General features: G+C 32.0%; 2 protein-coding genes across 2 annotated transcripts in view; one reads left to right on the plus strand and one right to left on the minus strand.

Moving 5' to 3' along the window:
• The window catches only part of LOC106880545 (probable palmitoyltransferase ZDHHC24), a 9,326-nt gene extending 3,885 nt beyond the window's left edge, over positions 1-5,441 (plus strand). Inside the window, exon 2 of the mRNA XM_014930534.2 lies at positions 3,609-5,441. Within this exon, the coding sequence (XP_014786020.1) occupies positions 3,609-4,119 (511 nt within the window). The 3' untranslated portion in view covers positions 4,120-5,441. The remainder of the gene's footprint in view (positions 1-3,608) is intronic.
• Positions 5,442-10,013: 4,572 nt separating this feature from the next.
• LOC106880540 (glutamic acid-rich protein) overlaps positions 10,014-12,906 on the minus strand; it is a 34,265-nt gene continuing 31,372 nt past the window's right edge. Inside the window, exon 12 of the mRNA XM_014930526.2 lies at positions 10,014-10,031. Coding sequence (XP_014786012.2) covers positions 10,014-10,031 — 18 coding nt within the window. The remainder of the gene's footprint in view (positions 10,032-12,906) is intronic.

Below are 12,906 nucleotides of genomic sequence, written 5' to 3' on the forward strand. Positions count from 1 at the left end.
TATATATATATATATATATACATAGAGTGTAGTGAATAAATTGTCATCTAAATTACTAAAAAATGAAAATAACACTGACATCTCATTTTAACAGATATATTTACCAAAATTACATAAAAATATCTTGAACTATTAAAGAGTAAAATTATTCAATAAAATCGCCATTGGCTTCAACTATGGCCTCCAGACGACTTTGGAATCTCCTGCAACTCTTCTGGATGGTCTTGTTTAAATTGGTAAATGCTGCCATAATCCTTGCCTTCCGTTAATCTTTGGTGTTACAAGGAGTTTTGTTGGTCTCTCACTCAACTGCACCCCACACATAATAACGAAGGGGGTTGCAGTCTGGGGAGTTAGGTGGCCAGATGTTAAGGGTGATGTGATCGCAGAAATTGTCTGACAGCTATGACTGGGTTCTCCTGCTTGTGTGGCATGGTACAGAGTCCTGTTGCCAGAGAAAGGGTCTTCCAGTGACCATCCTCTTGACCCAGGGCAGCACTACCTCCTCCAGGCACTTGATGTAGGCCTCATGTTGAGTGTGAGGCCGTGTGGGAAAATGAACGGAGGCATAACATCGCCATCAGTAGTAATCACTCCGAACACCATGATGTTGACTGGATGTCTGACTTTTATCACTCTCGGTACATGTCCTCAGACTGACACCCAAACACTCTGAAATGTTTGTATTGGAGCTCCTGGTGTAAGTACCAAGCAGTACAGCTTGTTGTTTTCAAATTTCTGGCAGGGTGAATTGCATCATGGTGTTGTTTTTCTTACAAACGGTGCCCAATTGACCCTACTATACTGTGTAGTCAATAAAATCAAAAACAAAGAATCCACAAGAACGAAATTAAAAATATATAATGGTGACAGTTTACCCATCGCACCCTGTATATATATATATATATATATGTGTGTGTGTGTGTGTGACTTTGTTTCTGTGTTTGCCCCCATCACCTCTTGATAGAATAGGTACTAGGCTTAAAAAATAAATCCTGGGATGAATTTACTCAACTAAAACTCAAGGCAGTGCTACTGCATGGCCACAGTCAAATGACTGAAACAAGTAAATGAATAAAAGAATATACACACACACACGCACACACACACACACACACACACACACACACATATATATACACATATATATGCTGAGACCCCCTTCGGTCATGACTGACCATGGGATTGCACCTAGAAAGTTGCCATTCCAGGCACAAGTTCAGGCAAGGTTGTTTATAGAAGACCAGCAGTCACCCACGCATACTGGCCTCCCCTCTCCACACCACCAGTGTTATCCAAGGGAAAGGCAAAGGCTGATACAGCTTGGCACCTGTGACGTCGCAGCTCATTTCTACAGCTGAGTGAACTAGAGCAGCATGAAATAAAGTGTCTTGCTCAAGAACACAGCATGCAACCTAGTCTGGGATTCGAACTCACAACCTCATGATCGTAAGCTGTATATATATATATATATATATATATATATACACACACATACATATACAGGCATTTGATCTGTGTAACACAATGCGATAAAGTGTTCCACTGATGATTTGCTGTGATTCAGCATCCAACTATACTTTGAACATCCAATGCAGAGGGCTAGAAATAGCTACATTGGTGAAACGTGTGTAGTGAACAAATGCTATAAACTTGTGTTTATCATAATTTCTTGTACATATATTGATATATATATATCAAAAGGATGTATTATAATACTATTCCACATATACAAAAACAGCCATGCCAACAATCCAACAAACCTCCATCATCAGCTGCCCCATGGATATCATTATGGTTTTGACACCTGGGCAGTACCGTCCAATCCACTGGTGTAAACAGCACTAAAATAAGTGTTGTTTGGGAACAAACAAACCAAAGAAACCACAACTTTCAAACACATTTACCTTATGTACAACCATATCGGTAAATAAATTCAATAAGTAAATTACAACCAACTCCTAAACAGCGACCAATCCATTAAGTCATGCAAAAATTATAATCCCTACTGTCTTCCAAAGTATAATATAAAAGTGAATGCTTAATAACCACATTCATTCAATCAATCAATATATATATAATTGATTGATTGAATGAATGTGGTTATTAAGCTTTCACTTAGATTCGCCATGATAAATCATTAACCACTGCACACATTTTTTCTCTCCTTTTTTTTCTCCTTGTTTCTTTCTGTGTTCCTTTCTGTGGAAGAGCGTAGGCTCAAAACGTTAAAAACTTTTTCAATTCCCGAGTGTTATACTAATACATCTGTTTGTTTTCCACACCACCTGTCTTCGTCTGTTGTTTTTTTTTGTGAATTCTCCCTATATATATATATATATATATATATATATATATGAAAATAAAAATGGAACAAAAACAGAATAGAGGGCATTAAAACGTTCGGACAGATAGACAACACAAAAGCAGACAAGAGAAACAACAATTAGAAGGACAGGCAAAAAAAAAGAGACAGGTCATTCTTGGCTTTCTTTCATCAGTCAAGTACCAGAAGTCACAACTATTTCGGACATATATATATATATATTTCTGTGTGTGTGTGTGGAGGCGCGTGGCTTAGTGGTTAGGGTGTCAGCATCATGATTGGGAGATTGTGGTTTTGATTCCTGGACCAGGTGACATATTGTGTTCTTGAGCAAAACACTTCATTTCACGTTGCTCCAGTCCACTCAGCTGGCAAAAATGAGTAACGCTGCGATGGACTGGTGTCCCATCCAGCTGGGGAACACATACGCCATTGAAACCAGTAAACCGGACCCATGAGCCTGGCTAGGCTTTAAAAGGGCGCATTTATTTATATATATATATATAATATAAAGAGAGAGTGTTTGAAGTGGTGTACAGATATTGTATGTTGAGAAAAAGGAAGTAGTCAGAATTTTGGATAATTCTTTATTCTTAAAATTTTGTGTTTTAATTTTTGTCTTGGGGAGTTCAATCAAATGATTGAAAGCGCTAATAAAGAATTATCCAAAATTTTGACTGCCTCCTTTTTCTCAACACATATATATATATATGGTGTGTGTATACCCTTGTCTTGTCATTATGTGATGGTTGTAGACAAACATCATCATCATACAAGTGATGATGTTTGTTTCCAGTCTTCTATGAAGAAAATGTCTGGCCATAGGGAAATATTACTTTGCTTGGAAACAGGCGAGGGTTCGTAACAGGAAGGGCATCCAGTCATAGAATATCTGCCTCAGCAAATTCCATCTGGACCATGCAAGCATTGAATATGGACATCGACCCTTCAGCATTTAAACCAGCCATATCCAACCTAAATATACAATCAGTTTTATGTTCTAACCAGCCAGATCCAGCCTGTCACACATAACCTTCAATGCTATTCTAAAAATATACAATCACATCAAAATTACAAAGCTATGGGATAATGCATGATTAATTAAATACAACATGAATGAAAGCGCATTACATGTAACAGAATAATCTGAATGCTAGAGGGTTAAGTGATGATGATGAAAAAGAAGTTTTAGTCAATTCCTTGCCAGTAATTGTTAATTTTTTTCTTTTTTCTTTTGCAAGAGAACATTAACCATATGCTTATTTTCTTTTTCTTTTCATAGATGCATCCTTAAACGAGACCATCATTGTCTATTTATTGGAACATGCATTGGCCATAGCAATTTCCGTTATTTCATTTTACTATTGTTCTATGTAACCATCGGCTCTTTTTATGCAAGCCTGATGTTTGTCCGCTACACACTGACTGAGTTTGGTAGACTTTCTTTCGCTTATCTCTTCAGTATAATTGTACCAATTTTAGCATGGTTCTTTGGAGTTTTATACTCTTCTCACTTGCTAGCTTGTTTTCTCACAGGTCTTTCATCACTGATTTTTGTTGCTGTGCTAAGCTGTTTGCTTTATCATATCAGAAATATTTATAATGGACAGACTACTTATGAACGTCGTTCAAAAAAACATGATTATAATCTTGGATGGAAAAGGAATTTTTTAGATGCCTTAGGTAAAAATTACCACATATCCTGGATATGTCCTTTGATTAATTCTCCCTTACCTGGTGATGGCATCAATTTTACCACTTGGGATACCTGTGAAACAGCTAAATCTCTTTAAAATCACAGTTCAAAAAGTACTGTTACTATAAAATTGCATTTTAGATACTTATAAAAATATATAATTGAAGCAAAACACATTTTGGCTTGGTTCTCTACTGGAAATTAAGTAGATTGACAGGAATTCAGAACCAATATATTTTGACTGATCATAATTGTTTTTTTACAATAATTTGTATTTTACTTTACTGATTGTGTGCCTTTTATTACTATTTCACAAGAAGCAAGGTTTGAGTCATACTAGATGATTTTCTTTCCCATTTAGAATAAGGATTTCCAATACTTTCAGGTTCTCAAAATTGATTATAATTAAGGTTTTTATTTTGAAGTTGGTCACCTGACATTAAAGTATAGACCTCAATTATAATCGATACTTGAATAAAAAAAAAATTAAGAAACTAAGTGTCTTTTACTACGATTAATAAATTATGGATTGTGTCGCAACCCAAAATTGGACTGTTGCTTTGGATTCTGAGGGTTATATTTCTTGACAACATTCCCTAAAGATAAATTTGAAATAGTTGTCGTGCTTACTGTTTTATATAATATAAAGAGGTGTATTTTTTTATTTCACCAGCTTCATAATATAAACCAAGTATATTTCACATTTTCATCTGAATAGGGCTCCAACCATTTATTTTATTTTTAAACCTTTTGATACTAAACTACTTGAGACAGCCTTTGGTTCTTTGATAAAGACTTTGCTTTAAAATCATCTAAATTTAAACCTTGCATCAAAGTTTCATGTTAATTTATGATCCAGACTTCAGCTTAACAATGACAGTTATTTTACCGACTTCTTTATTTTCAAAATTAATTGAAATGTAAACAATGAAAATAGAGAAACAAAATAAGTCAAAGCTGAAATGCATTATGTAACATAAATGTTTAGGTCTTAAGGTATATAACCTGGAAGTTTCATTGATTCAGTAACTCTGTTTCAGTTAACAAGATAAGTGAACTAAGCAGTGTATAAAGAAGCTTGGTGTTCCCTAGTGAAATCAGTCTTGTCTTTCATTGTACATAATAATTAACACAAATGAAGACTTCCTCTTCATTTCTCTGTTGTAAGCTTAGTAGCATAGTAAATTGTTCTTTCAAGAAGAATGTCTGCAAAAAGGCCTACGTATTTTATGACTCATAATCATATCTTAAATTTATATCCCCAATGTGACTATTAACATTATTGAAATCATGTATTTATTTATATCTAAAATATGAAAAACAAAAATGATATTTAACTTCAGTATTTTTGGCCACCAGTGTTCAGCTTTTGGTATTAATATTTTTTAGAAAAATAAAATAGAAAAATGTAAAAAACAATCTCATTTTCCCATTTATTTATGTAATAATTTCTACTGTCATTTATTTATGTAATGTTTTAATTTCAGTGGAATTTTGGACAATAAATTATTGTTATTATTTAACTGTGGGTCAACTCTAATCAAAAGGCATACCAACCATAACCGGTTACTATGTATATAATATCACATTGTTTAGTGTATTCATTTCTAAGACAGAAGGATGTAATTTGAGATTTGGCTGCTATTTCCACGATGTCACACAACTACATAGAGGCTCCTTTGTTTGGCTTGGAAAATATTTTATTGACGTAAAAATAAGAAATCTATCTACTTTTGTACTTGAATTAACATTCACCTTGTAAGTTAAGCCAGCATCTATTAGAAATCTCAACATAAAACAACTGCAATTAAATAGTGAAGTTAAACCCAGGTTCAGTACATAATGACATCATTGAAGAACATTATTTTGATAAATATTCAGTACAAAAGCTCACTCTTGATGAACTGCAATTATGTCTTCAGTTATTCATCATAGTTTTAAATGGCAGTTAAATGAAAGCTTCTGGAAGCTGTTGCCAGTATTCCATTACAATTCTCACACTAAATGTACTTAGCAATTGCACTTGGTTGAGGAATTAAGTTTGCAATTTTCTTCTTAAACAACCACCATATCGTATATATATATATATATATACACACACACATATAAACCATGTGTAAAAGATCCCCACTTGGTAAAGAAGCAGTTTCAAATCTGTAAGAAAGAATTCAGTGTAGTAGTGCATGGAACACAAAGATATGTATGCAGTGTTATCTGCCTCTTGAACACTAGGCTGAGCATTCACTTCAGAAACAGTACAAGCCATGTATATGCATCATTCAATCTTGGTAGGAAGAGAATATCCAGATAAATAAACTTCTCTCATCTCCTGCTCTATGACATTAACTGCTGATATTATGTATAATGCGGAATTACCCTATAAAGACTTCAGTATTGGTTACATTGGCTACCAAGTTAACCCTTTAGCATTTAAACTGTCCAGATCTGGCCTTTCACATCCACCCTATAATGTCATTCTAAAATTAAACAATCACATCACTGAAATCCCAAAGGTATCAGATAATGTACGACTAATTCAAAACAATGTGTAAGCATTGTATTTGACAAAATAATCTGAATGCTTAAGAGTTAAATTACCATGATCACTTGTAAAGTGGTCCACTATGACACGGAAATTAATTCTTATGTTTGTGTGTATTATAAGTAGGTCTCCTTATAGATGCGGGATGCTAACTTTTTAAAATTAAACTTGTTCTAAAAATGAAGCTGGCTTAACTTTTTCAAGTTGGTAAAATGACAAAACCTGTAAGAAGCCATTTGCTATGGAAGTGGTGGTATTGAAAGTTTAATTGATATCAGATAAGAGAGGAAAACATTTGAAGTGTGGTTGCCTCTTTGAAACTTTGTTTGTCTCTGTAAAAGTGCATGTTTGGTGCTGTAATGTAATACAAGTATTGAATAAAGATCTGCAGAGATCCAATGATCACTGAATAATTTTCCAAAAATCAGGGTTTTTATAACTGCTCATATCCGAATTCTAAGAACCACATTTCGTGAAAAATTTCTTTGATGAAAGTTTAGAATTCATATATGGGTAGTAATTTTAACCAATGGGATTACCAACAATTATACTTGTTCGGGCGAATGACCACTATGTCATACTGCCACCTTTTATGACTTGCAACATTGGATTCTTGATGTGTAGTTTTCAATATAAGACTAGTTGGGTTAAACAAAAATTACATACAAATTAATGACTTAAGAAAATCCTATAACACAACCTCAGTCCTGATTGAACAAACCTATGATTAAAGGCAGTCCAGCCATGACCATCTAGTTCTTTTGTATCTGTTGGACTTCATTTTTCAAATGGTCATTCTTATTTTAAGATCAAAGTGTGATTTAATGGAATTTGGACAACAGTAAAGAAGATCCCAAGTTGGATCCTGCTTAACAGGTGTCACAGTTCCATGTTGATAGGTACGAAGATGATGGAGTGGAACAGAAGTGCACGTGGTTAGATATAATAGCAAATGAGCTACTAATGTAATGAAAGGAGAAAAGTGTGGAAGAAATAACCAACTTCAGGAAACATCTTATTTTAGAATAGAGGTTTGGGAAGACTGTTCACACATATTAAAACGTGATAAGATGCTTCCAATTTCACCACTTAGTGGTCTAACATGAATAGGTAGTGTTAGACCATATTCATATCAGACAGATTTGAAAACTATTGCTGAGAATATAGCTTAACTTTTTTAAGACTTCTCATTGGCAAGACACCATTGATGAATAATGTAAAAGTAATCCTCAGTAGATTTGGTACACCAGAAACAATAGTAGGTGTCATTTGTGGAAAGAAGATTCTTGATTGCAAAACAACTTATTGCTTATGATCGTATCTAATAATTTTTTGTGATAGAAAAGAATAATTCACCAAGAATTACCTTTAACATTATTTTCAGTATATGGCTTAGGTTGGACAAATCATACCTACAAAATCATTTTCACTCAACAGTACAGAAACATATATATATATATATATATATATATATATATATACACACACACACACACACATATATGAAAGAAAAAAAAAAAAATCAGTGACTCTTAAACCTCAATCAAATCCACATCAGTTGTTTTCCTGATGCATTTCACTAAAATCCTACATCATCTTAAAATGAACTTTTTTTTAATTTTAAAGAAAAAAAGACATAGATAAAGAGACAAAGTACAGAAAATCCCAGTAAGGCAATGTTTATTGTGGCTACTACATGACTACAATGAAGGGAAGGGAACTATGGCCCAACAAAACTGCAGGGAGGCTTTTATTTTTTGGTTTGTTTGGTAATTTTTTTTAAATATTTTTTTCTTAAGTTTATAAGAATACTTGATTGATAATTCTGCTGAGAATGTTTAAAGTGAGTAGTAGAGGTCCAAATACTTGGATTCAATAAACTGACAAGAGATGACAATGGAAACAAAGTTGTCATCAAGCGAAAGTAGTCACTTCAACTGATGACGAAATACAGTGCAGTGGTTCAAACAACTTATACTGGGACAAAGAGAAACATCAATAACAAAAAGTAATAAACATAGTTGATCAATAAATTAAAAACCCTTACTTTGAAACACTTTAAAAAAATCACGAGAAAGATGGGTGGTGGGGCAATGGGGAATTTTAGAGACAGTAAAAAGGTTCTGTACTGCCTATCAATAAAATCAGGTATGGTTTTTTAATACTAATAAGCATTTGGGAATGAAAGAGAGAGATTTAAGTTGACATACTTAGGGAATAATAAACTGACAATAAATTTATGGTGGTTGGTTCAGTAAGGGTTAAAAAAAAAATTAACAATTAAAATAAAAGCAGATGTACCATAATGGGCAAAAGTATATAAGCAACCATACACTTAAAAGGAAAAGGCTTAACCTTTTTCTTGGTCCAAATAACAGCTGCAATTTATCTTACAAGGGACAAGAAAAAGCCCAATAAATTATATTGCAGTCAATGACAAGCAGTTAATGAATAAAGTCGTAAATTGTAAAATAATAAAATGTCCAAATAAAATAAACAAAGGTAATAAATATCTACTATTATCCTATTTCCACCCTGACATCACTTAGGATATTACTTCAATTGATTGTCATAATCAGACAGGGGATGAAGGAAAGCTTAACAAAATCTAAATGTGACAATGAACAGAATTAAGCCAGCCATTTTAGGGTGTCAGCATCAGATAGTTCCAACAAAATAAGCCTTTAAAAGGAAGCACAAAAAAAAAATAAATAAAGTAAAAATATTTCAGTAAAAGAAATGGGTGTTACTCCAAAGATTCAGAACACACTAAGATTAACTTTTCACTTCTAAGTTAATTATATTCGCTCCAAAAATCACCCAAAATTGCTTGTGATTAAAAATTTGAAGGTAGTTGAGTGAGACTCTCATTCACAACCAAATAGTTTGATCTGTGGAACAACACACTACAGCAACATAACAGATTTGGCAGTATGTAAAATTCTGAAACAGCCTTTCTAGTTCTTGACTTTGCAACAGTGAATGCACTTTCTTACAAACAAGATCAATCTGTGGAAAGTTAAATGTCAGAAACTAAAGGATTGCTATCAATAAACTGTTTATAAAGCAATAGTTAAAGCTTAAGATTTGCCCTTGATGAAACAAGTTTCTTTTAACCCAGCCTTCCCATCTTAGTTCTTTTTGTCAATAATTGAAAAGAGAGAGAGAGGGGAGTGTGTTTATGTGTAAAGCTATGATGTACTTTCCAGCCACAATACGTACATATTTTTAAAAACGAAAATGACTGAAAACAAATATCCAAAGTGAGGCACTGTGAAATAAAGTTTCTGCAATTGATTTATTGTATAGTCAGATCATTTCTGGCCACCATCCAATTACACAATGGTGTTTGTGTTTCTCAAAGCAAAAAACTGAACATACTTCGGATTGACAACTTTACAACCAATAAAACCATAAGTCTTATGAAGGTAATTTAGAATACATTTAATTCACAATATCATGATTTTCTGCAGAAGAGCAATTAACAAACCTTAAAACCTTATAAGAAGGCTTGGTTTATTTAGGTTTTTTAGTACAACTAAACCAATGTATAAACACTACTTTAATAACAAGAAAGCATCATGATGTAAATAGAATTTTCATTAAGAATAACTGGTACAGAAGAAGCACTGCTATGTCAAAGAATTGAACAGAAAACTAACTTCTAAAAAGATACTTTAAGATATATTATTAAGAGAAAGCTAACATATTTCAATGAAAACAATCATTTTTGAAATTTTCCTCCCCAGCTTATTAAGACAAAGAGGTGAAACCATTTTTCTCCTTACTGCTAAATAGACTTAGAGAGAGATGGCAGTAAGTTAATAACACTAGTTTTAAGCAATAGAGAAAGGGCAATCACATTACGCCAAAAGCACAAAGAACAAGAACTCTGAAAGAGCACCGGGTTTTGGAAGAAAGATATTATTAATAGGAATAAAACAGTGAAGAATTGAAAGAAAATTTCGTTTTTTTTTTAATGACAAGTTTAAAAAAATACAATGAAAGTTTTATTATATATTTCTTTCTTGAAATCTTTTTTTTTTTTGTTTGTTTTTAAATTTATTTTCTATTGCCCAATGAATATACCTCTTTGTAATCAATCAAGGTTTGAAGCCTTTCATTTATTATGCAGTACCACAGATCATACAATAAGCCAATGTTTAGGCCACTCTGAAAATGCCTGTTATGGCATGAGATTTAAGAAAAAACTCAGGCATCAAAAAAAATTTTAAATGAAAATTAAAAATGAAATACAGCAATCAGAAATGAGAATATCTCAAGTTTTCTTAGACAACAGCTGCATCATTTCAAATGGTTATACTGTCTTTTTGCTTCAAATGATAATGATGAATTAATGGCATCACAGATATAAAGTTGTCATTGTAAAAACTTTTCAACAAAAGCAATGTTGGAGCAAAAGATGTAACTCTTGCACATACTCACCTCTTGCCAAAAGAATAAATAAAATAAATAAAAAAACACTGATAAAATATTCTAATATAGACATTAGGTTAGTAATATGACCATAAAAATGTAAATTAACTATATGGCATTTAAAATATTATTAACAATATACCCATATGGAGATGATCAATAATTTACATAGAAACATATCTAAGTGTAACTTAATGGCTAATAAAGAAATTTCGTAAAAATTAATACAAGTATTTTATTGTAGAATATGCTAGAAAATACCATCAAGACAGAAATGACAAAGCTTGAAAATTTAACTAGTTTCTACTTAAAATAGTGTGTGCGTGTGTGTGTGTTTGCACACGTATACACACACACACAAAAAAAGAACCCCAAAAAACAATAAAAAGATGAAGTTTTTCATCAATTCATCCAACTACAATGCTGAGATAGTTCTAAATATTTACTGTCATAAAACAAATTTAATTATGGAATTTATGATAAATTTTAAAATGTCTGACTTTAAGCTGTACAAATCATGAATGAACAAAAAAAATTATTGTATGTGAAACATAATAGTTTTCATATGGCTGATTCTTCAAAATGTTACTAAGGTAATATTTTAAAGCTCTAAATTTACTTCTGAATCATATCAACATCAAACCACTTATATGTAATCTCTCTTCAATAAAAATGGAACAAAAAAAAAAAAAAAAAAAAAAAAAAAAAAAAAAAGTCCAAATACTAACAACTTTGGCTAATTGCTTTTTTTTTATACACTTTCCCACAAAGTCAACAGAATCACAGATTTAAAAATAGATTTTCAGACAAAAATCCGAACCACTGACAGAAAGGTATGGTTCAGATTTTAAGAGTTTTAAGTGATAATTATAATGTCAGCATTTGGTAAATAACTGTAATAAGATTTAAGTTCCAGTGTAGTTAAAAAAAAAAAAAAAGAAAAAAAAAAGAGGAAACAAAACTCAGAAAGTAGCAACAATAGACTTCTTGGTGGGTTACCAATTCCCTACTGCATGATGGATTTTATTTGCTACAGTGGAAAAGACTGCATAAATAATATTTCTTTAGGCATCTCTCCTTATGCCAGTGAAACTTTCTGCTTGAGTAGTTGTTGATAACAGTATTAATTAGTAATAGCATTAGTAGTTTGTTTCTTACAATAACAGTGATTTCCATTTGATATGTGTTTTCTGTCAGTTGAATTTTAAGAAAATACCCATAAAGTAATATTTTAATATTTATGTTGTTATCTTAAAATCTCAAAATTAGCATGTGTGTGTATAAACAAAATCGATTTTTTGGTAGGTCTCAATTAGTAATATTCTTTTACAATCCTAATATTAAAAATTTGGTATCATACAGGTCGACTAAAAATGCTTGCTCACTTTAAGACTAAACTTCTACTACCCAACAAGACCAACACCCTAGTTTGACTAGAAGTAAAAAAAAAAATAATAAACTGATAAGAATGAAAAAGAAATAAAAAAAAAAATATTTCGTATGTGTATTTGGTGTGCAAGATTCTTGATGTAAATACGTGTGTTGAAAGAAATACTATTAAACCTTGGTCGGTAATAAACACACACACTGGTTCAGTCCTTTATTTATTTATAAATAGTATTTAGTTCTTTTTTTTTGTTAAATTTTTTTGCAAGAGTGCAATGAAATGATTTAACAAAGAAAAAAAACTAAAAACTGTTTATAAATAAATAAAGGACCGAACCAGTGTGTGTGTTTATTACCGGCATAATGCCTCTCCCAAGGTTTAATAGTAAAAAAAATTTAACTGAAGAAAAAATTTAAATAGGCAATGAAAGAAAGAAAGAAAGATTATATTCTCTATCTACATTCTTACAAAACATAATGTTACAACTGAGTCTCAGTCCTAACAAAATATTAAACAGA

This window comes from Octopus bimaculoides, chromosome 2 (assembly GCF_001194135.2).
Source record: "Octopus bimaculoides isolate UCB-OBI-ISO-001 chromosome 2, ASM119413v2, whole genome shotgun sequence".
NCBI classification, from domain to species: domain Eukaryota; kingdom Metazoa; phylum Mollusca; class Cephalopoda; order Octopoda; family Octopodidae; genus Octopus; species Octopus bimaculoides.